The sequence below is a fragment of the Marmota flaviventris genome, chromosome 12 (genome assembly GCF_047511675.1).
Source record: "Marmota flaviventris isolate mMarFla1 chromosome 12, mMarFla1.hap1, whole genome shotgun sequence".
In the NCBI taxonomy this organism is placed as follows: domain Eukaryota; kingdom Metazoa; phylum Chordata; class Mammalia; order Rodentia; family Sciuridae; genus Marmota; species Marmota flaviventris.
Window position 1 is genome coordinate 27,647,947 of NC_092509.1, and position 21,092 is coordinate 27,669,038.

A 21,092-nucleotide genomic window follows, 5' to 3' on the forward strand; every position below is an offset into this window, starting at 1 on the left:
TAGTTAAGGTCAGCGTGTCAGTGTTAGAATTTATAGTCCCTAAGCCTCCAGATATATCAGAACTGGTAATTTACCAAATGCTGAAAGATATTTGTTAAGATTGGTTTCTTTCCTTACTTCAACATTCTTGTCTATAGTCTGAATAATTAAAAATAAATAAAGAAGCATCTTCCAGTCAAACTTCTTTTTATTTTTCTTTTCTTTCTTTCTTTTTTTTTTGGCACTGGGGATTAAACCCAGGGGTGTTTTACCACCGAGCTGCATTCCCAGCCCTTTTTATTTTATTTTTTATTAAATTATTTATTTATTCCCATTTGTTATACATGATGGCAGAATGCAATTCATTTCAGATTACACACATAGAGCACAATTTTTCAAGTCACTGATTGTACACAAAGTATTTCCACACCATTCATGTCTTCATACGTGTATTTAGGGTAATGATGTCTAACTCATTTCACAGTCATTCCTACCCCTGTCCCCCTCTGTTCCCTCCCTCCTGTTTGCCCTATCTAAATTTTCTCCATTCCTCTCATGCTCCTCCCCCATAGCCATTATGAGTCAGCATCCTCATATCAAAGAAAACATTCAGTCTTTGGTTTTTTTGTGATTGGCTCATTTCACTTAGCTGTGTTCTCCAATTCCATCCATTTACCTGCAAATGCCATGATTTTATTATTTTTTAATGCTGAGTAATGTTCCATTGTGTATATGTACCAAAGCTTCCCTATCCATTCATCTATTGAAGGACATCTGGGTTGGTTCCACAATTTAGCTATTGTGAATTGAACTGCTATACACTTTGATGTGGCTGTGAACCTGTAGTATGCTGTTTGTTAAGTCCTTTGGGTATAAACCGAGGCGTGGGATACCTGGGTCAAATGGTGGTTCCATTCCCAGTTTTCTAAGGAATCTCCATATTGCTTTCCAGATTGGTTGCACCAATTTGCAGTACCACCCAGCAATATATGAGTGTGCCTTTTCCCCCACATCCTTGCCAACACTTATTGTTCTTATTGTTGTTTGTATTCTTGATAACTGCCATTGTGTCTGGCATGAGATGAAATCTTAGAGTAGTTTTGATTTGCACTTCTCTAATTGCTAGAGATGTTGAACATTTTTCATATGTTTGTTGATTGATTGTAATCCTCTTCTGAGAAGTGTCTGTTCAGTTCCTTGGTCAATTTATTGATTGGGTTATTTGTTTTTTTGGTTTGAGTGCTTTATATATCCTAGAGATTAGTGCTCTATCTGATGTGCTTGTGGTAAAGATTTGCCCAGCCCTTTTTAGTTATTAATTTTTTAAAATTTTGAGACAGAGTCTCGCTAAACTACTTATGGCCTTGCTAAATTGCTGAGGCTGGCCTCAAACTTGTGATCCTCCTGCCATAGTCTCCTGAGTTGAACTTGCAATCCTCCTGCCTCAGCCTCCTGAGTTGCTGGGATTACAGGCTTGCATCACTGCACCCTGTTCAGGCTTCTGATGATTTCAACTTTACTTCTTTTTTTAATTGGAAAAGATTAAAAAAAAAAAAAAAAAAGGAGAGGCAGAGAGAGGGAATTTTGGAGAATAGCTTCAGGGGAATTCTTTGGAGGCTTTGTGCATAAAGGGAATATATTTGTCAACTAAATGTCTTAGTTTTTATAAATGCATGAATGCATGTCATCAATTGTACCTGCCTTGACTGTTTGGAATATACTATTAAATTCCAACATAACCTGGGAAGATTATGTTTCAATGTTGTAGATGAACTAAAATTCAGTTTATGTTAGCAAATCAGGGGAGACACCATTTTTGTTTAGGTTTCGTTCCCTATATAAGAGGCAACATATTTATTGTTATAGTGTCCTTAATTTTAAAATGCATCTGTGCATATTGCCAGATGCATCTCATTGAGTTGTTAAGAATAGACTCTTAATTCTAATATGAACTGACAAGATTGTGTTTCAATGTCAGTAGCAGAAGAAGCTAAATGCACATCAGGGAGAAAGTCAGGAAAGGTCTGGACATTTTTCAGGTCTAAGACAGACAGATCCAGGCTAATGTCCTCGATGCAAATACCCAAGGGGATGCGTTCACTTAAAAGTCCCTTGAGGCTTGAGAAACAAATGAAACTTTAAAAATGTTTTGGATAATAAAAACATAGACCTTTGGAGATTCAGCAGTCATTCGATTCTTTTAGTTTGGTTTTGAACAAATGTATTGCTTTTCCTCTCTTTTTTAATTTTTAAAAATATGAATTTTACATTACGGTGGATTTCTATTGTGTTTGCTTGTTCAACATCCATTTCCCTTTTGTCTGGTAATAAGCTCTCAGTGTTTTCTTGGTGCCTTTTATTTGAAGAACATTCTGACAGAGGCACTCTGGTATAAGAGTTGGGAGCATGACTCTGAGCAGGATGCTTGAGTTTTGTGGCCTCACTCTGTGTGACCTGGGTATGTTACTTAACTTTTCCACGTGTTAATCTCCTTCACTGAGAATGAGAATGATACTACCTACCTCACAGAGCTGATGTGAGGATTAACAAATGAAAACACTTAAAACAGGGCTTGATGCATAATAAGAACTCAATAAGTGTTAGATGGTGTTATGAAATTCTTGTATCACAAATGTTTTCCTTACGACTTTGTAGTCACTGCCTTCTATTATCAGCCATGGCTATAGAAAAGTCTATATTATATATTGGAATACATACATTTCCAATATACATGACTTTTTTTTTTCTGAGAAAACATCATTTTTGGACATATATTGATATCAATCATTCATTTATTTCTTTTTTCATTTTTTCACAGTGCTGAGGATCAGACCCAGGGCTTTTGAGTATTAGGCAAGCCCTCTACCACTGAACTATAGCCCCCCTTTCTAATTGAAGGAATTTTTTCATCATCTTTAAACTATATATATATATATATATATATATTTTTTTTTTTTTTTTCCCATGAATAGCTCTTTTCAAAGAGGTTCTGGTAAGCAGTGGGCCTAGACATCTCCAGGCCAGCTGGAATTCTTCTTGGATCATACTTAGTTTCTTTATGACCCATATTTGTGACAAAAGATTATGTTAGTCTTTACACCTTCTGCTAAAGATTTGAAGCTACAATACTGAGGATCTTCTCTACATTGCCTGACAGACTGCTCTTTGCAAGGTTAGCAGTTTCGTCTGATCTGTCATTTAGTTATGCCCTTCCTAGTGCACACTGTCAACAACTCCTGTCAATCATCTACATACAGGAAACATACTCCAGAAACTCTCTCCTATTTCCAAGGACTAAGTAGATAATTTACAATGCCAACAGTTTCGTAGCATTTATGAGAAGAAGACGCCTTCATCTCAAAGTGTTTTCAAATAGTCCACGTAATGGAGAGAGACACTCAACATTTCATGAGGAAGTGTTTTTCCTTGCAAATAAGGAAGTGTTTTTTATTGCAATATTCCTTGTTGAAATTTAAACAACTTATTCATGTTAGGTGTAAGTCATGCCTAATTTTTATATATACATATATATGAAAATATACATGTTTAATTATTTTTAAAAAATATACATTATTTTACAAAATATAAATTTTACTTTTTTTGTGTGTTTGTGTGGTGGTGGGAATGGAACCCAGGGCCTCACACATGTTAGTGCTCCAAAACTCAGCTACATACCCAGCACAATAAGCAATTTCAATTAGTATCATTTTGGGTAAATGAATTCTTACATTTTCAGAGACAAAGGAATAATGTTCTGGATCAGCTTTGTATCATATGAAAAACAAAAACAAAAAAAACAACAACCCACTGATTTGGGAGTCCTAAAGATCATCTAGTCCACCTACTATCCCACATTTTACAAACTGAATTATATACACTCAGATACACAGGATTCCTTATACACAAAAATAATGGCAGAACTGGGCCTCAAGCTCATTTCTGGACTTCTAGTTCTTTCCGCCACTCAGCCTTGCCTTCTTGGATTATCACTTTATGGATGATAGACTGTGAGTGGTAATTTAGAGATTTCAAATTTAATCTGTGCATTTTCTTTACATAGTATTTATTTCTAGCACACCATTTGCCCAATACTGAACCTGGGCCATGTAAACATGATGTATTGGTAGAAGGGTTGATTAGAGAAGAGTTTTATGGGCATAAAATTAGTAACTCTTTAATGATGGGTTATTAAAAGTGCCTCTTCTTTCAGCTCTTTAAAAAAGAGTTTAAGGGCTTTAAGGAAATATAAAGACTTTGAACCTGTGTTAGTCAGCTTTCTGTCACTAAAGCAAATCCCTGAAGGGCTGGGGGTGTAGCTCAGAGGTAGGGCACGTGCTTAGCACATGAGATGTGAGAGACACTGGGTCCAATTCTCAGCACCAAAAATGCAAAATCAAACCAAAACAACCAAAAAAAAAAAAAAAAAAAAAAAAAACCCAACAAAACCAAACCACAGGTACCTGAGATAATCGACTTAGAAAAGGTTTATTTGAGGTTTCAGTCTTTGGTCAAGTGATCCCAGTGCTCTGGCCCTGTGGGGAGGTGGCACATCATTTCAGAATCATGTGGGGGAGCCAAACCATTCACCTCAAGGTGGTAGTGAAAAAGAGGGTCCCACAGCTCCCTTCAAGAGCATGTCCCCAGTGGCCTGGAGACTTCTCACTAGGCCCCGTCTCTTAAAAGTTTCTACCATCTCCCCAAAGTGTCACTCTAGGGACAACAGATCCTTTACCACATGGACTTTTAACACCCAAACCCTAGTAGTACCTAAACCTTAGTAATCTAAAATACCTGGCAGAGATTTTTGGAGTTGAAATTGTTGGGGAAGAGACAACCTTTGACTGTCAAGTAATAATTTATTGGCAACAGAGTTGAAGGTGGAGCACAGAAAGAGACCCAGTTATCATTTGTTCCTTCTGAAAAACATGGCAAGCTGGAGAGAACCACCAGTTACCCTGGAGGGCAGTTGAAACAATGGCCCTAAAACAAAAATGGGAAGTGCACAAGGTTAAGGCTTAACCTTTCCTAGGGGAATGCAGGGTTTTGATTTTTTTTTTAATATTTAAAAAATATTTATTTATTTTTTAGTTGTAGTTGCACACAATACCTTTATTTATATGTGGTCCTGAGGATCGAACCCAGGGCCTCGCACATGCCAGGCGAGCACTCTAGCACTGAGCCACAACCCCAGCCCCAGGTTTTTTTTTTTTTTTTTTTAATTGCAATTTCCAGGATTAAGAGTTTCTATTTACTTGGTTTCTGATAAGGGGGCAATGAATATAATCAAGTCAGACTGGACTTGTTTTTGACATTTCCACTTTCTTTTTTGGGCTCTGGGGATCCATTCTTCTGGGTCTAACTTCCCCAACTCTCTATTAAAAGTTTGTGTTCTTTCTCAGGAAGTTGGTCCCCATGAGACCAACTAGGTGAACCAATACTAGGTGAACATCATTGAGGAGACTGGGAAAAGAAGGCAAGCCCGGGGTAGAGGTGGGGCTGGGGCTCAGCTGTAGAGCTCTTGCCTAGCTTGTGCGAGGCCCTGAGTTCTGTGCCAAGAGTAACATGTTCTTTGCCCTCATGGAGCTTACAACCTTGTAGGAAAAGTCATGCTGCAGAGCCATGTGAAATGTCAAACTTCATTCTCCTTTCTCTTTACCTTTGCTGTCTCTGTAGAGAAATATTTTTGTGAGCTCTGGAGGTTGTTCCTTAGGCAAGGGGCAAGGGCAAAATAGGAGAGAAAGGAGGGGATGGAAACAGAGTGAGAGGATGGGAAGGAGAAATAAAAGACAAGATGGTGACTGAGAGACATGGAAAAGTGTCTATTGGGACCTTATTTGACTTAGGCTCTGAATCCCACTATTGACATTACGTAGCCTAGGTGTGTAGTAGGCTACATCATCTAGGTTTGTGTAACTATACTCTGTGGTGTTCACACCTCACTTAACTATGCATTTCTCAGTATATAACCAGTCCTAAATAAAAGTTATTAATGTGTAATATTGAAGGGAGATGCTGTTTGCCTGGACTTTGGTGACGTGCCCCATCTGTGAGAAGTTTCTTAGTAGTTCTCATTATCCCTCCTGGAAATTGAGTTTGGAGTTTTATTCTGTGGTTCTACTGGCAAGTACTGTCATGCATGCATAACTACATTCTGAGGGTGGTCCCATAAGATTATAATGGAGCTGAGAAATTTCTGTTGCCTAGTGACCTCATTGCCATCATAACATCATAGCACAACCCATTATGTGTTTGTGGTGATGGTAGTGTAAACAAACCTACTGTGCGGCCAGTCTTTCAAAAGTATTGCAATACAATTATGTAGAGTACATAATACTTGATAATAAAAAATGTTACTGTTTATGTATTACTATACTGAACTTTTAATCATTACTTGAGAATGTACTCCTACTTATAAAACAAGTTTACTATAAAATAGGTTGCTGTATTATGCTGGCAGCAGCCTTGGATATCTCATATTTACCATGTCTCCAGCTGCATCATTTTCTCCCGTGCTTGATTTAATCTTGTTTTGTTCATTCTGCTCCTAGGCATATATATACCATATAGCCTTGGTGTGTAATAGGCTACAGCATCTAGGTTTGTGTAACTACACTCTGTGGTGTTCACACCTCACTTAACTATGCATTTCTCAGTACATATCCAGTCCTAAAGCCCTGTGGGCTGTAATCCCTCTTTGCTTTCCTCAGTTTGGAGAGCCTTAGGTTAAAACCGAAAGTGTCAGGGAAGGGAGGTCGGGCTGGCTTCTGACCTCCTTGGGATCAATAAAGGATTTGAAGTCAGTCCACGGTCAGAATCACGCAGAAGTTGCTGGATTAAGTTTCATTTTCCAAAAGCAGATTTTCTTTTCACTTCTACAGTGAAATCGGAAATTGGAACAGTCCTGGGAAAATGGGACAGGTGTCCCCAATCAAGAGATGGCTGTTTACCTAACTCAGCACAGGGGCCCTAAGGGATGGGAAGTCTTGATACTAAAACTAAAAATTTCCCATCAAAAGGTAGTTCCTGCTGATTGGGGGCTAGGGATCTAGGGAACCAGCACGTGGGTTGCCCTCTGACAGGTAGACAGCGGGAGTGGGTGGGCAGGCCAAAGTTCACCTGGGAGATGGGAGGAAGGAGGCAATTCTTTGGGTTTACCTTCTCCAACTTGAAGGAAAGGATGTTTCGAGGTACGTGCCCGCCACCTGGTCTCCCCAGTAAGCCCGCTGCGGGGGTCGCGGTGGGGGTGATAAGTAGGGGCAGACCTCCTTCATGGAGGGTGTGGGGCAGACATTCACTTCGTGCTGAGTCCGCAGAGTGTCGTGAGGCGAGTGGGAGAAACCAGTAGAGTACAACCGTGAGCTAGGCTCGCTGCTCCAGGCCCGAGCCAGGGCAGTCCGCGCTGTCCCGCATCTACCCGCGGCACGGCCGCCAAATAAACCCAGGAGTTTTGCTTCCAAAGGGATTGCGAGGCAGTGGCAGGCGCGTCCCGCGCGTGCCCGTTCCCGAGACTCCCAGGCTTTCTCCTCCGCGGTACCGAAATTGACGTGAGGCTGAATTTGGTGCAATGCGAATTAGCTCTAGCCTGCAAGTCGGGAGGGGAGTGACAAGCTCGGGGAGAGCCCGCGCTGGCCGGCGCCGCGGGGCCGGAGTCCACGCCCATCAACGCCTCCATCCCCACCGCCGCCGCCCGTCGCCATAACAACCGGCCCCCGCCCACCCGCCTGTCAGCGGGCCTGGCCGGCTCCGGCCGCTGGTCCCGGGAGCGTAGAAAAGGCGCCCCGCCCTGGGCGCCCGGTATCCGGCCGCTGCGCACCCCCATCTCTCCCGGCGCTTCCGAGCGCCACGCAAAGGCGCCCCCTCCCGCTGGAGGAGGGAAAGCCCGGGTGCCCCCAGTCTTGACTCCACAATAAAGCTCCTCCAGGAGTAGGGCTCTCTCGCGAGCGCCCCAGCGCCCTGCACCTGCTAGGGTCCCCGCACCTGCCCTTGCTCAGCTCCAGGGCGCTTGACCGCGGGGGAGTGTGGCCTGGCTGCCAAGTGCGGCGCCCCCACGCCCACTGCACGGCGCTCCCCGGGAGGGGAGCGGGACATCCCCGAAGGCGGTAGCGCGGGAGGCGGGGAGGCGGCCGGGGCGCGCGGGGAGGGCGGGGAGCCCGCGGGAGGAGGCGGGGTGGGGGGGGGGGAAGCGGGGCGGGAGGCGGGGAGGGAGCAGGAGGGAGGCAAGAAAGTAGCAGAAAGTGAGGCTGGCAGGCGGCGGCAAAGGAGCAGGCGAGCAGCGGCGGCAGGAAGTCTCTGACCGAAAGGAGCAGAAATAAGAGCCAGGGAGGGACCGCGACAGCGGCGGCGGCGAGAGCGAAAGAGGAAACTGCAGAAGAGGAAGCTCTGCCGCGGCCCCGAGCCTCCCGCCTAGCGCCCGGCATCCCCGCGCGCCCCTGCGCCCGCGCCGCGCCCCCGGCGCCCCCTCCCCAGCGCGCCCCCGGCCGCCCCACCGCGCCGCGCCGCGCTCGTCTGCCATGGCCCGGGAGAACGGCGAGAGCAGCTCATCCTGGAAAAAGCAAGCCGAAGATATTAAGAAGATCTTCGAGTTCAAGGAGACCCTCGGGACGTAAGTGGACGCTGGGGAGAAGAGGGTGGAGGTGGCCGCGGTGTCGGCTGCCTAAGCAGCTCCGGCTGCCATCACCACCGCCACCGCGGCAGGATCCTGGCTTGTCAGGGCATCCTCATTGTCCGGTTCTTTGCGGAGCCCCCAGCGCGACCTCCGCGTCGTGGGTCTGCGCCCCAGAGGTGGCACAGCTCCTGTGCGGGGGAGGGGGAGCTCTGGGCTCTCGGAGAACAGCCCACGCGAGCGGGCGACTTTCCACTTCCTCTGCCACCGCCGCCCTCGCCACCGCTTTCTCCCCACGCGTGACTGTGGGCTGAGCATGGTGGATATCGCTGTTTACTGGCTGTGTGCATTTACTCACCATGTGTATGGAGAGAGTCGTGGCCACGAGAAAATTCCCATTTCTGTCCTTACATTATGTATTCACATGAAATTACATCTGCACGTACTAGGTGTAGGCAAGACTTTGGATGGCCTCGCGATTATGGAAGAATTTCGCAGTGTTCAGGGTCACATGTGGGCAGAGCCTCACCTGAGTGATTGTACATTTCACACGGGCTCAGCCGCTCGCGCTAGGGTGCGTGTCCCCATGGGAGGGTCTGCGAGTGTCTCTGTACCTGGCGATTCTCTCCTGCACTACATTTAGTTCGATGCTGGTAGCTGCATCTCAAGAAAGCAGAAATAATCAGAAGTCGATGGTTATCAGTGCTCCAAGCATGTGCTGCTGCTCCGTTCAGCCACGGTTCCTTTCCTGCCCATGAGTTGGTTTTTGTTTTGTTTTGGAGCGCTTCAGATTCTACGTAGAGGGGCTGATAGTGAAAGAGAATCAGGCACTGCTGAATGAGCCTGAAGTTCAAGTTGTCCCCCCCAACCCCCATGTGCTCCGTTTCTGCTGTCATCCGTGTCTGTCAGTGCATATAAATTCACACACGTGCTGTAAGAAATGAACATTGTGTAGGGGGTCAGGGAAGTGTTGATTTAATCAGGAAAGAGGTGTTTCATGGATAAATCAGTGTCCGGGTGGTACTCTTCTTTTCTGTTCTTCCTTCCCCCCCCCTCCCCTCAACCCCTCCCCCCCTTACTGTTTCTGTGTTTTGCTTGCCTTTCCAGACCCTATTTTCATACCCACATTACCTTCTGCCATGAGCTCAGGGTCCACTGCAGTTGTTAGTCATATTCCTCACCCCACCCCCACATCTGCAGTGGATCCCCCAGAGAGAAGTTGTGAAGGCGGCATTCCCAACCAGGTTTCAGATTCCTGGGGAAGCCAGTGTGCCAAGGACTGGAATAGAGTCTAGGTGCTGTGGCTGCTGTATTTTGGGAGGGCACCTGTGGGCACTGACTTGCCGTCTTTGTCTAAATGAAATCCGAAAGTGCTTAGGTTTTTAATAAAGAGGGGTTTCCAAGGTAAGGGGTTAATTAAGGTTTATTCACATTTGGGGTTGTGACTCTGGGAAACTCTAGTCACTGTGAAATTAGAATTGTGCTTTTTGCTTGCCATCCAGAGACTCACTATGTGACATCAAGATGAGGGGACTGGAGAGAGTGGAGTCCTATCATGTGTGAATGTGTCTCTTTAATGGCTTTTACCCACCTGGGCCCCTTTGCAGTCTCCTGGCAGGCAGATCAGTGGCCGGGCTGCTGAAGCTCAGTGAGCTGTGGCTCCCTTGAGTGGCTCCTGCTGTAGCCTGCTGTTTGAGGATGACTGCGGGTGTTACCTTCTGGTGCTGGACTTAGCTCCGGCCAAACAGCTTCCTGGACTCTGGCCCCATTCTGGTAAGTTTTGGGTATGGATTTCTTCTAGGCCCCCAAAGTGTCACCTTCTGCCTTGGAAATAATTCTTGGCAAAGAAACTTCCCACTGTAGTGCTGGCAGGGGTCCTAGAAGAATGAAATAAAATGTTCAAGATGTTTTTTACTCAAAGACATAATAGTAATGGTAACCATGGGCGACAGGATACCTTTTATTCTAAATGCCTTGTGTGTATTAACTCATTTAAATCTCATGGTGACCTTATAATGTAGGTATTTACTATTATCCCCGATTTGTGTTTGAGAAAACTGAGACATCAGAGAGATTAAGTGACCTGGCAAATATGAGCTAGCTATTAAGTGGTGGGACTGATATTCAAGGCTAGGCAGAGCAACTCCTGATTATCCATATGGGGTTGAGCCACTTAGCAGATGTTTAATAATAATTAGACTTGGGCTGGGGATGTGGGTGAGTGGTAGAGCCCATGCATGAAGTCCTGGGTTGATCCCCAGCATAGAAAAAAAAATGACTTAACTCTAGTGTTTGAAAAGCTAACTATAATATTAATGCAAGTAAAACATAAGGGATAACCTGTTATCTAAATATGTAAGAATTTCAAAGCTTTTAGATTATCAACATCATTTTGTTTCCTTGGATTTGTTGGAAGTGATCCCAAGTTCAGTATGTCCATTTCACCCTGGGTCAAGACTAGGGACCTGGGCCTGAGTCTTAATATGAAGGTAACTTCCTATGCCTTTGGAGTGTTTTTTTTTTTTTTTTTCTAGTGGACACAATATTTTTATTTTATTTATTTATATGTGGAGCTGAGGATCGAACCCAGTGCCTCACCTGTGCTAGGTAAGCACTCTACCACTGAGCTACAACCCCAGCCCATTGAGTGAGTTTTGAGTTTGGTCTTTTATCCTGTTTGTAATGAAGTCTGTCATGAGTCAAAGGCATCAACAATTGTAATTGGAGTCCATTTCCCAAAGACCTCTGCAGTTCCAATCACATTGTTTGTCACACCTTCACCATATGTCTGTAAGATCCTAAGGCAGGAAAGCCCCAAGAAGCAAGGCTGTCAGCTTACAGTGTTAAACCGCTTTTGAAATAAAGCACTGTAAAACCCGAGGAGTGCTCACCTTGCCAGCCTGTGTAATCTGATATTTGGCTGTTGCATCCAGGTATCTTTCCTTGCAGAGCAGAACATTTACTGTTGGAAGCTAAGGGTCAAGCCATTTGGTCAGTGTGGTTAGATGGATGCTGCTGGAGAGTGGGGCCGAAATGGAAGTGAGGATTGGCCCAGGAGGGTGGAAAAGACCTTGAGGAAGCAAAGAGGGGAAAGGAACAGGCTTTGTGGCCTGGGCCTGAGCCGGCTGATGCATCTCTGAGTCAGGCCTTTGGAAAAAACCTTTCAACTCATGGCCTTCACTTTGGCCTTCTTTAAAAGGGAATCCCAGAACCTAACCAGAGCTCTGAATTAGGTAGTGAGACTTAATTACTGTTTATTAATCAACAACATGTTTTCAGATCCTTGGCACACGGTGAGAGCAAATAAATGTTGTGTAACAGCAAATTAGGAATGGTAAACATTTCTGTTGGCGCATTTGCCGAGCCTGTTTGGGCCATCTCTGCTGTAGATAGCATTCAGTGACTTCTGTTAGAACAGAAACCTAATGTAGACCATTTGGAGAAGTGTACGGATTGGAAGAAAGCTTTGGTGTGGTACCTGTGAAGTCTCATGAAAGTCACTTTTTCGATTCCCAGGCTATGAAATACATGTGACTAGATAAGGCCTCAGTACCTGGTACAGACAGAATGACTTTCCCAACATATCTCATTTCCCCTAGAGTATGGAAAATGGCATGTTCTAGAAAATATACCCACATCTCTGCAGGGTATGAGTACACGTTTTTCATATAGACTGACCATTTGAAGTTGAACTCACTATTGTCGGTAGGTGGTTGGTCCCGCATTGTGGAAGATCTGAGTTTGGGTCCTGGGTCTGGCTTAGCCACTTAGGGGTTGTATGGCCTGATTGGCCATCTGCCCACAGTACCTTCTCCTTGTCTTAGCTTCTTCATCTTTAAAATTAAAGGGAAAGGGAAGGCAAGATTAAGTGATTTTCAAGTGCTCTGACAACCCTAAAATATTGGGGTTCACCTGTGTCAGGAAGGTGCTTGCAGTTGCTCCTCAGGGGCTTCTCTTGTGTGGCTAGGTGCGGCTGTTTCTGTTTGGAGGTGCATTTTTAGGACTGTGCAGGTAGTGTATTGAAACAGCCCCCAATCAGCTGCCTTATCTGGTGTAGTGTTAGTGACAGTGGGTTCTATTTTTCATTAGAGAAGGGCCTGCTGGCTTATTCAGGAAGAGAATAAGCCAACCTTTCTGTGGGGCAAACACTGTCTTTCCCCACCTGCCTCATTCCTAAAATGCTTATTCTGAAATTGGTCAATAAATACACCTGTTGAACACACAGGTGATTGATTTGTCTGAAAGCCCAGATGGGAAACAGACTCATTTCTCTTTTATGGGGTGTGTGTGTAAGCAGGATGGGGAACGAATGCAAAGCTTCTTGAGGTGGTTCGTGTATTTGGCTGGTTGATTTAATGGTATTTATTCTGAGATTACTCAGAATTTTAGTGTCCGTGATAAGCATTTTGAAAGAATATTGCTAAGAGAAAAATAGGGCCAGAAACCTTAGATTTCTATCCTAGGGTAACCCAGTAGCATTATTTGCTATCAGTTTGGACTTCTTGTTTGGAGGCATGGTATAAATTGAGCCTCAAATACACTTGAAAATATCTCTCGAACGCCTCCTGTATTCTAAGCATGAGGATATCTCCTTGAACCAGCAGGAGAGGATGCGTCCTCTCCTGGACTTCCCTTCTGGTGGGGAGCCAAGAGATAAAAGAAAGAAGAAGTGAAATAGTGTGTTTTGTGATGTGCACATTAGGGAGAACATGAGTTAGGGAGAGAGCATTTGTGGGGTTGGGGGTGGTGGCAGCTTGAGGTCGGGTAGCCAGGAAAGGCCTTACTGAGAAGCTATCATTGGAATTAAGATCTGAAGGACCTGTGGGATAGCTAAAGATAGAAAGTTCCAGTCAGAGGAAAGGGCAGGTGTCTGAGGCAGGAGCATGCCTGGGAACTCTGAGGCCTGCAGGTTACTGTAGCTAGAGCTGAGGCTCCAGGGGAAGGACAGTGGGAGCTGGGGGTAGGAGAAGTCGGGGTGGGTGGGGAGTGGGTGGAGGAGGGGCAGAGCTGAGGAAAGGCCTTGTAAGTGAAGAGTAGACTTTGGCTCTTGCTTCAAGAGAAATTGGGAGCTTCGGAGGGATTTAAGCCGAAGAAAAACTTGATCTGACCTAGGTTTTTCATCTTCCCTGGGGTTGCTGGTCTTAGAACAGACGGTCTGGGCTCAAGAGTGGAAGTGTGGAGGCCACTACTGGGATCCAGAGGACGGATAATGGCTTTTTAGAATTGGAGGTGATGAGTGGTTGGATTCTAGATGAATGTTGAAGGTAGAGCCAATAGGAGATGCTAGTGGGTTGGACATGGGGTTCTCCAAGGATCTGGGGTTGGAAGAACTGGTAGGTACATACCATTGGTGGTTTTGTTCACTATTCCCAGAGATTTTCTGAGCAACTCTTCTGCCTGCCCGGTGACTCTGATTGGCCATTTGCCCACAGTACCTTCTCCTTGTCTCAGCTTCTTCATCTCTAAAATTAAAGGGAAGGGGAAGGCAAGACTAGTTTCTGGGGCAAGCATGTGCCCTGTAGGCTTCTGGACTGCCCTGGTGATGACCTCTAGCATTTTTAGAATGATGCTCTGGGAAGGAGTTTCGAGGTACCACCTCTTCTATCACAGTGGGAGTCTGTGACAGGCTGGGGATTTAGCAGGAAGATCTGCACACAAATACAATATCTGTGTGAAGATACAGTGTTATGCTTTGAAATTATATCAATAGGAAGGGTTAGATCTCTTTGACAGGCGGGCCCATAACCTGTAACTCTCACATTTGACTGGGGAACGTGAAACCCAAATATTCAGTGGACAATAGTATGACCCCTGTCTTTGGTAGACTGTTCTGTATTTGGAAAGAAAAAGTCAAACATTTTTCTTGACTGGGAAAAGATGATTGGCTGAAGTGTCCTTATCGATGAGGACAGGGGGGTCTGGGAATGGGACTTGGGGGGAGAGCTTGTTCCCAGAGGGGCTAATGAGGACTAGTTTCAAGTACAGTTTCTGGTTCAAACTTGGCATCTGAATGGATGATAATTAGGCTTGGCTGGGGACATTTGTGTACTGTTGGGAGGATTTCAGGGGTTAACTTGTTGAGTCTTTCTTTGGCTGGGTCTCCATAAATCCCTTTAATCTTTCCTTTCCCCCAAATAAATCTCTTTAAATCCCCTTCAATCTCTCTCTCCTCCTGCTTCTCTTCTCTCCTCTGGGAAGGCTTAGGCATTGGTCCAGCAGGGAAGTGTCACAGTATTGGTCAGCTTGCCTGAGGGTGGCAGACCCATCCTGGCAGCATGTCAGATTTCATGGGGAGGGAACCTCATGAGGGAGCCCAAAGCTCACTGGGGACACCTTTCTTTAATTAATGAAGCAACTGCCTATAGGTAGCCAACACAAGCCTGGTGGATCCTGGTTTCTTTTCTCACTATGGCCAATTCCAGCATTTATGTAGTTAACCAGGAGGATACATGAACTCTGGGAGAGAAGCCAACATCATTTTTTTCTCAGTCTGTGTTGGTTATGCACTTTGACTTTCTGTGAGGTTGGAAGATCACTTTTTTCTCTGGGTTAGTTTTTATTACATCCCACTTTGTTTTTTTAAGAGTTATTTTGCAATGTATGGATTATTCAGGCTGCAGTCAGAAGCAAGGGTAACTTCCAAATAGATGTTGCAGGTCAAGTTCTTTCTGTGGCAGACCATGTTCATTCAACATTTTCAGCTATTGGCTGTGTGCTTTGTGTTGTTTTCCCTAGTATTTCGACAGGACTCAGAAATACAGGTCTTCTGTCTCCTGGTGTATACCAAATCTTGAAGATAAACCTGTAAGATGGGTCAGGCAGGGGAGACAAGAAATGGACTTGAAAGTTAGGTACAGCACTACCATTCATAGCTGTGTGTCCCTGGATAGGTTTCTTAACCTTTCTGAGTTAAGATTTTCATAGAAATCATTGCCACGTGGGATTGATATAAGGATTCAGTGATTTACAGAGGTACCTGGCACATAAATAGTAAATGTCATCAAGCTGTAAGTTGACTACACAAGAATATTCAGGGCCAGTACCAGTGAGGAAGAATCTGTCACTGTGTGTCAGAAATTGATTTTTGGAAGCTCTTGTTGCAAATATGCAAGGTGATGCAAATGGGATCTCTCAAAAAATTTATTTCAGCAACCATAAACAGGTCTGCATTTGGCAATTGAGGAGCATAGTGAGGAGCTAACTATCCGGGCTCCGAGGGTGCATGGGAATGGGTACAGGTAGATCCTGGCTGGGTCTACTGCTTCCTAGCTTTGGAGGAATTATTTTTACCATTGTGAGCTCCATGGCCTTGGGGGTAAAACACGGGAACCCTGGGACCTAATCTAAGGGTTGTGGGATAGAGCTTGGCATGTGAGTCTGTGTTCGGGGAATGCCAGTCCCCTCTCATGAGTCCCTGCTCCCCAGAGGCCATTTGCACAGATTTGGAGGGTACACTGCGCCATTCAACATTTGCTCCCAACAGGAGGTGATTAGTTCTCGTGGTGCCAGCATTAACCCAAAGACTCGGCCTGACACGTCCTCTGGGCCACTCGTGTGTCGGAGTTGACCTAGTTTGCTCCACGTTGCAGGTTCCTCCCTTCCTCTAGTTAGCTCATCAGCTTTGTCCCTCTGACCCTCTCATGGCTCCTGAGCTGGTGCAGGAAGTCTGTCCCTCTCCACCTGAGCTGGTGGTCTTCCCACCACCCTCAGCCTCTGCTCTGCTTTTCCTTTTTTTGCAGAATTGCTTTAATGTTTCTGCTTTGTTCCTTCTTGCAAATCATAGTTGGATGAGATGACTCAGGTCAGTGTCTTCCCATCGTGGAGTCAGGTCGTTCGAAATCTCCATGTGTTGAGTTTATTTTAACGTTCGGGTGTTTGAGAATGGCAGTGTGTGTGTGTGTGTGTGTGTGTGTGTGTGTGTGTGTGTACCACATGAGCACATGTAATCATTTGTTTAAAAATCTCCTGGGGTGCAGGGTGTAGCTGGGTAGAGTGATTGTCTAGCCCAGGTCAGACTCTGAGCTCCGTCCCAGTCTTTTCATAGGGGAGGTTTGGGTGAAAGGTGGAAGAAGGTCTCAAAAGTCTTTAATTTCCCAGGTCACAGCATGCAAGGATGACGCTTGAGCTGATTTCCAGATGGGGCATTATCCCTTTTCTTGACTGTTCCACTTCAGCCCTTTTGGTGGCCAGTGTCTGTTCTTGATTTTTGGGAACCTCTGTAACAGGGTGAACAGGGGGACCAAGGTCTTAAAGTGAAAGTAGTTAATATTCTATTTGTTGAAAGGCTATTTCTCTGTCTTTCATGACCGTGAACACAGATCATTGAAACTGGTTTTACAATAAATTGGATTTGGGCTGTGAACTGTGTCTGAAGGTATTGTATTAAATAAAACCTGATTTACTTTTCTTTTTTTCTTTCTTTAATTGATTTTAGTGGTCTGGGCAAGAAGTAAGTATTATTTTTCTTTTTTTAAAAAATATTTATTCTTTTTAGTGATATTTGACCATAGAATATACTTTGACATATCACACATACATGGAGTAGAATTTCCCATTCTTGTGGTAAAACCTGATTTTCAAGTGACACTCTTGTGTGCCTCCCCTCACAACTCTGTCTCCTCCCACCAAGGCCCACAGTTTTCAGGAGGAAAAGAAAAAAGAAAAAGGAAAACAAACCAATTAATCCCAAACCCCAAACCTTCATAGTTTTAGAAACTTGAAAGAAAGAGGAGAGCTGTACAGTCAGGCGGTCTCCCTGAGTGACTGGCAGGGCAGTGTCCTCTGACCCCAAATAGCTGTTCACATACAGGCTGAAACTTCCTCAATCTTGAAAACAAAATGACTTCTTGGGATCTGCCTTAAAATTTTTTACAAATCTCTTGCAGTAGGTTGAAAGCCTGCCAGTCATTCACCGTGTAAGAGATTTTAAGGGCAGCACCTCTGCCCAGGGCTGTCCCTGAGGTCTACTCTGCTCTTCCTCCTCCCTCAGCTCAGGGGCTCCCAGGGCCAGGCCAAGACTGTCAGGGCCAATATTCAGTCATCCCATGGACAGGGCTCCTCTAGGCCTGAGTACAATCCTATAGACAAGGAAAACTGACACTTCTGTCAGAATATGCCTCAAATTCCAACAGAAACATAAAATGAACTCTTCGAACAAACCTTGTGTATCAGTAAGGGACATCCTGAGTTTGGCAATAATCTACAAGGATCATATTCCTTGGATTCTTTATGACTATGCTAGCATGGCTGATAAAACTGGAGTTTGCAGTCCTAGTAATGATTTGAAAAAACTGTGGGCCTTCTGGGGCTCTTTAGTTCATTCTTTTGTCTATTTTTTTTTTTTTTTTTGATACCGCAGATTGAACCCAGAGGCACTTAACCACTGAGCCACATCCCTGGTCCTTTTAATTTTGAGACAGGGTCTTACTAAGTTGCTTAAGGCCCCACTGAGTTGCTGAGACTGGCCTTCAACTCATGATCCTCTTGCCTTAGCCTCCTGAGTCACTGGGTTCTTTGGTTCTTTTCAACAACTGGGATATAATGTTCTAGAAGACCTCATATTTGAGTGTTCTTTCTTTTTTTAAAGATCATGGTTAAAAAAATACATAAAACTGAATATTGTCTTTGTGTGTCTGGCCTATTTCACTTAGCTTATCTTCAGAGTTCATCCGTCTTATAGCAGGGGTCAGAATTTCCTAGCTTTTTGAGGCCAACCCCTTCCAATTCATGTGGTGTGGTGTACCACATTTTGCTCGTCCATTTGTCAATGGATGTGACATGGATATGCTTTGATCTCTTGGCTATTGTGAATAATGCTGCTAAGAGCATGAGCATTCAGATCTCTCTTGGAGACCTTGCTTTTGGTTCTTTGAGCGTATATCCAGAAGTGGACTTGCTGGGTCGTGTGGTAGTTCCATTGGATGTTTTGAGGAAGCGCCATGTTGTTTTCCACAGCTGTTTGGTGTTTTGCAGTTTGCAAAGTGGTTTTTGCATCCACGATTCCTCCAATAGCCCTGTGAGTGAGCTGCAATTATTGCCCTCGTTTTACAGATAAGAAAATGGAGGGTCAGAGAGGTTAAATGACTCAGGTTGAAATGTTGCTAAGTGGCAGGTAGAGGTTTAGGAGTCTTCTGACTCCAATGCAGTGGTTATCTTCCTATCTCATGCAGGTAACAAGCTGGTTAGTGAAGCCGATGGAATAGAGAACCACTAACTGTTAAAATAGGAGAGAAAGGCCCAAACCTCACTGTTCTGTGGTTGTATCATGGTATGACCAGGAGACCACTGGAGCCTCTGTGTACTGTAAACCAGCCCAGGCAGGAGGGAAGCCCTGATTTGTATTACTTGCCGGTGCCCATAGTGTAAATACTCCCACTGGGGTGGGTGGATTTCAAGCCCCCCATGGTTAACAACCTTCTTGGGAAACCTATGAATTAGGCTATCATAAGCTGGGATAAGGGGGCTCCAGCACACCCCTGAATCTTACTTCTGGCTCTTCCATTGAGGAACCAGAATCTCAATCTTATCCTCTCTGGATCTTGATTACCTTTTCTGTCAAATGGAGATAATTACACCTGCTTACATTGATAAGTCCCTAATGAGATAAGGCACGTGTGATGCAGGTGTTTAGTGAGGGCGGACATAAACAGAAGGTATTATTATCTTACCAAGCAGACGGCTTTAAAAATATTCCTTTCTTGGGGCTGGGGGTGCAGCTCAGTGGTAGAGCGCTTCCCTAGCATGTGCAAGGACTTGGGTTTGATCCCAGCCCCACGCCCCCAAAATTCTTTCTTGTTAGCATCATAGCCACTCTTCAAAATCTAACTATTATCTTTTGGGTAGGAGTCCCACAGAAGTTGGGTCTTATGTTGACCTTGAATCTACAAATGACACATCCTCTAAGATTTCATATTATATTTTATACAGACCCATTCAGGTGTCCTAATGTTTTCATTCTCAGGGTTCAAGTAACATAAGAGAAACTTTTTAAAGAAATTATAAGAGCAACCTGTCATCCTTGTAGAGAATTTGAAAAATATTGTCTAAGTCTGTTTTCTGTTGCTATAACTGGATACCACAGACTGTGTAGTGTATAAAGGAAAGAAGTTTATTTAATATATCACTGTTCTGGAAATCCAAGAAGTGATGCCAGCATGTGCTTGGCCTCAGGTAAGGGCCTTCTTGCTGATGGAGATCCTTTGTAAAGTCCCAAGGCAGCACAAGGCATCGCATGATGACACATAAAGCCACATGTCATAAAGCCACTATTCAATCATGGGAGCTCCACCCTCATGACCTTATATAATCCTAATTACCCTCATGACCTTGTCTAATCCTAATTACTCCTCAAAGTCCCTACCTCCAAATACCATTAACATGTGACTTTGTGGATTAAGTTTCTGCCCATGAATTCTGGGAAACACACTTAAACCATGGCATGCCAAGGATTTTAAGGATGAATTGATTGGCTGGATGGACCCTGGGCTGTCCTTCTAGGGTGGGAGATGTAGAGAGATCTCAGAGGGTGCCCAAAGGGCCAGCAATGGGAGTGCCCCCCTGGGGTAAGATGGGCCTGTGGATATTTACTGATTTAAATGCTGTTGGTGTTTCAGTATTTTGCCAACTGTTAGGGTTGAACCACTGAGCACAGGTTGAATATTGGCTGTGGATACTGGAGTGGGTAGTCTTTGCTGAGCACTGTCGGTGTCTGATTTTATTAAGTAGTGGTTGGGGTGATGGTTTAGGTCATTGTCATGATCACCATCTCTACCCTCATCACCACCTCCAGACACATTCCCAGAGTTAACAGTGTGACTGATAGAACCTGGTGTCGAGATGAGACCCTGCTCAACAGAATTCCAGAGAGCTAATTATATATGTGAGAAAAAGGAGATAAAAAATATTTCTATCCGAGTGTGGCTGACTTTCTCTGGTTAGGACAAGTCATGGGAACCTGGCTTCTCTGTTGCTTGGTGTAGAAAGTAAATACTGTTCCATACATGGCCCTTTCTTCTGCCAAACCACAGACACCTGAAGCCTTAAGCCAACCTCTTGTAGAACAGTCTTATGATTTGATGGTGGAGGTCCAACTCCAGTGCAGACCAGCTGGACCCGGTTTCTCATTGTATGAACCATTGAAGCCAGGTGTTTTGAGATCAAGTGATCTGCCTGAGATCCCACAGTTATTCTTGACTGCATCCAGACCACTGGGGCTTTGGCCAAGTCCCTTCCTGTGGTGTGGTCTGTGAGGACGCTGAGAGGGAACTTTAGGAAGCCCTGCCCCAGTAACCAGTGATGTTACTAGAGAAGACCCATCTCTGCCAGGTTTGCCTGTGCCTGTCACTGTTACATCCCTGTGTTCTGGGCAGTTTGCTTTGCAGGTGTTGTGAGATGAGCACCTGAGGACGTAATGGGCTCCAGAGAGAACTCAGAGCCTGTAGTTGGTGACTTTGCTACCTCTGCTTGCTTCTCCCCTATTGTGTTCTGGCTCACAGGCCATGTGCCCCCTAGT

The 21,092-nt window shown here is 44.8% G+C and overlaps 1 protein-coding gene across 3 annotated transcripts in view; it reads left to right on the top strand.

Annotated features, from left to right (window-relative positions):
• The first annotated feature begins 8,470 nt into the window (after nucleotides 1-8,470).
• Camk1d (calcium/calmodulin dependent protein kinase ID) overlaps nucleotides 8,471-21,092 on the top strand; it is a 388,616-nt gene continuing 375,994 nt past the window's right edge. For all 3 annotated transcript variants that reach the window (XM_027944816.3, XM_027944819.3, XM_027944817.3), the window contains exon 1: nucleotides 8,471-8,581. In XM_027944816.3, coding sequence (XP_027800617.1) covers nucleotides 8,490-8,581 — 92 coding nt within the window. In that variant the 5' untranslated portion in view covers nucleotides 8,471-8,489. The remainder of the gene's footprint in view (nucleotides 8,582-21,092) is intronic.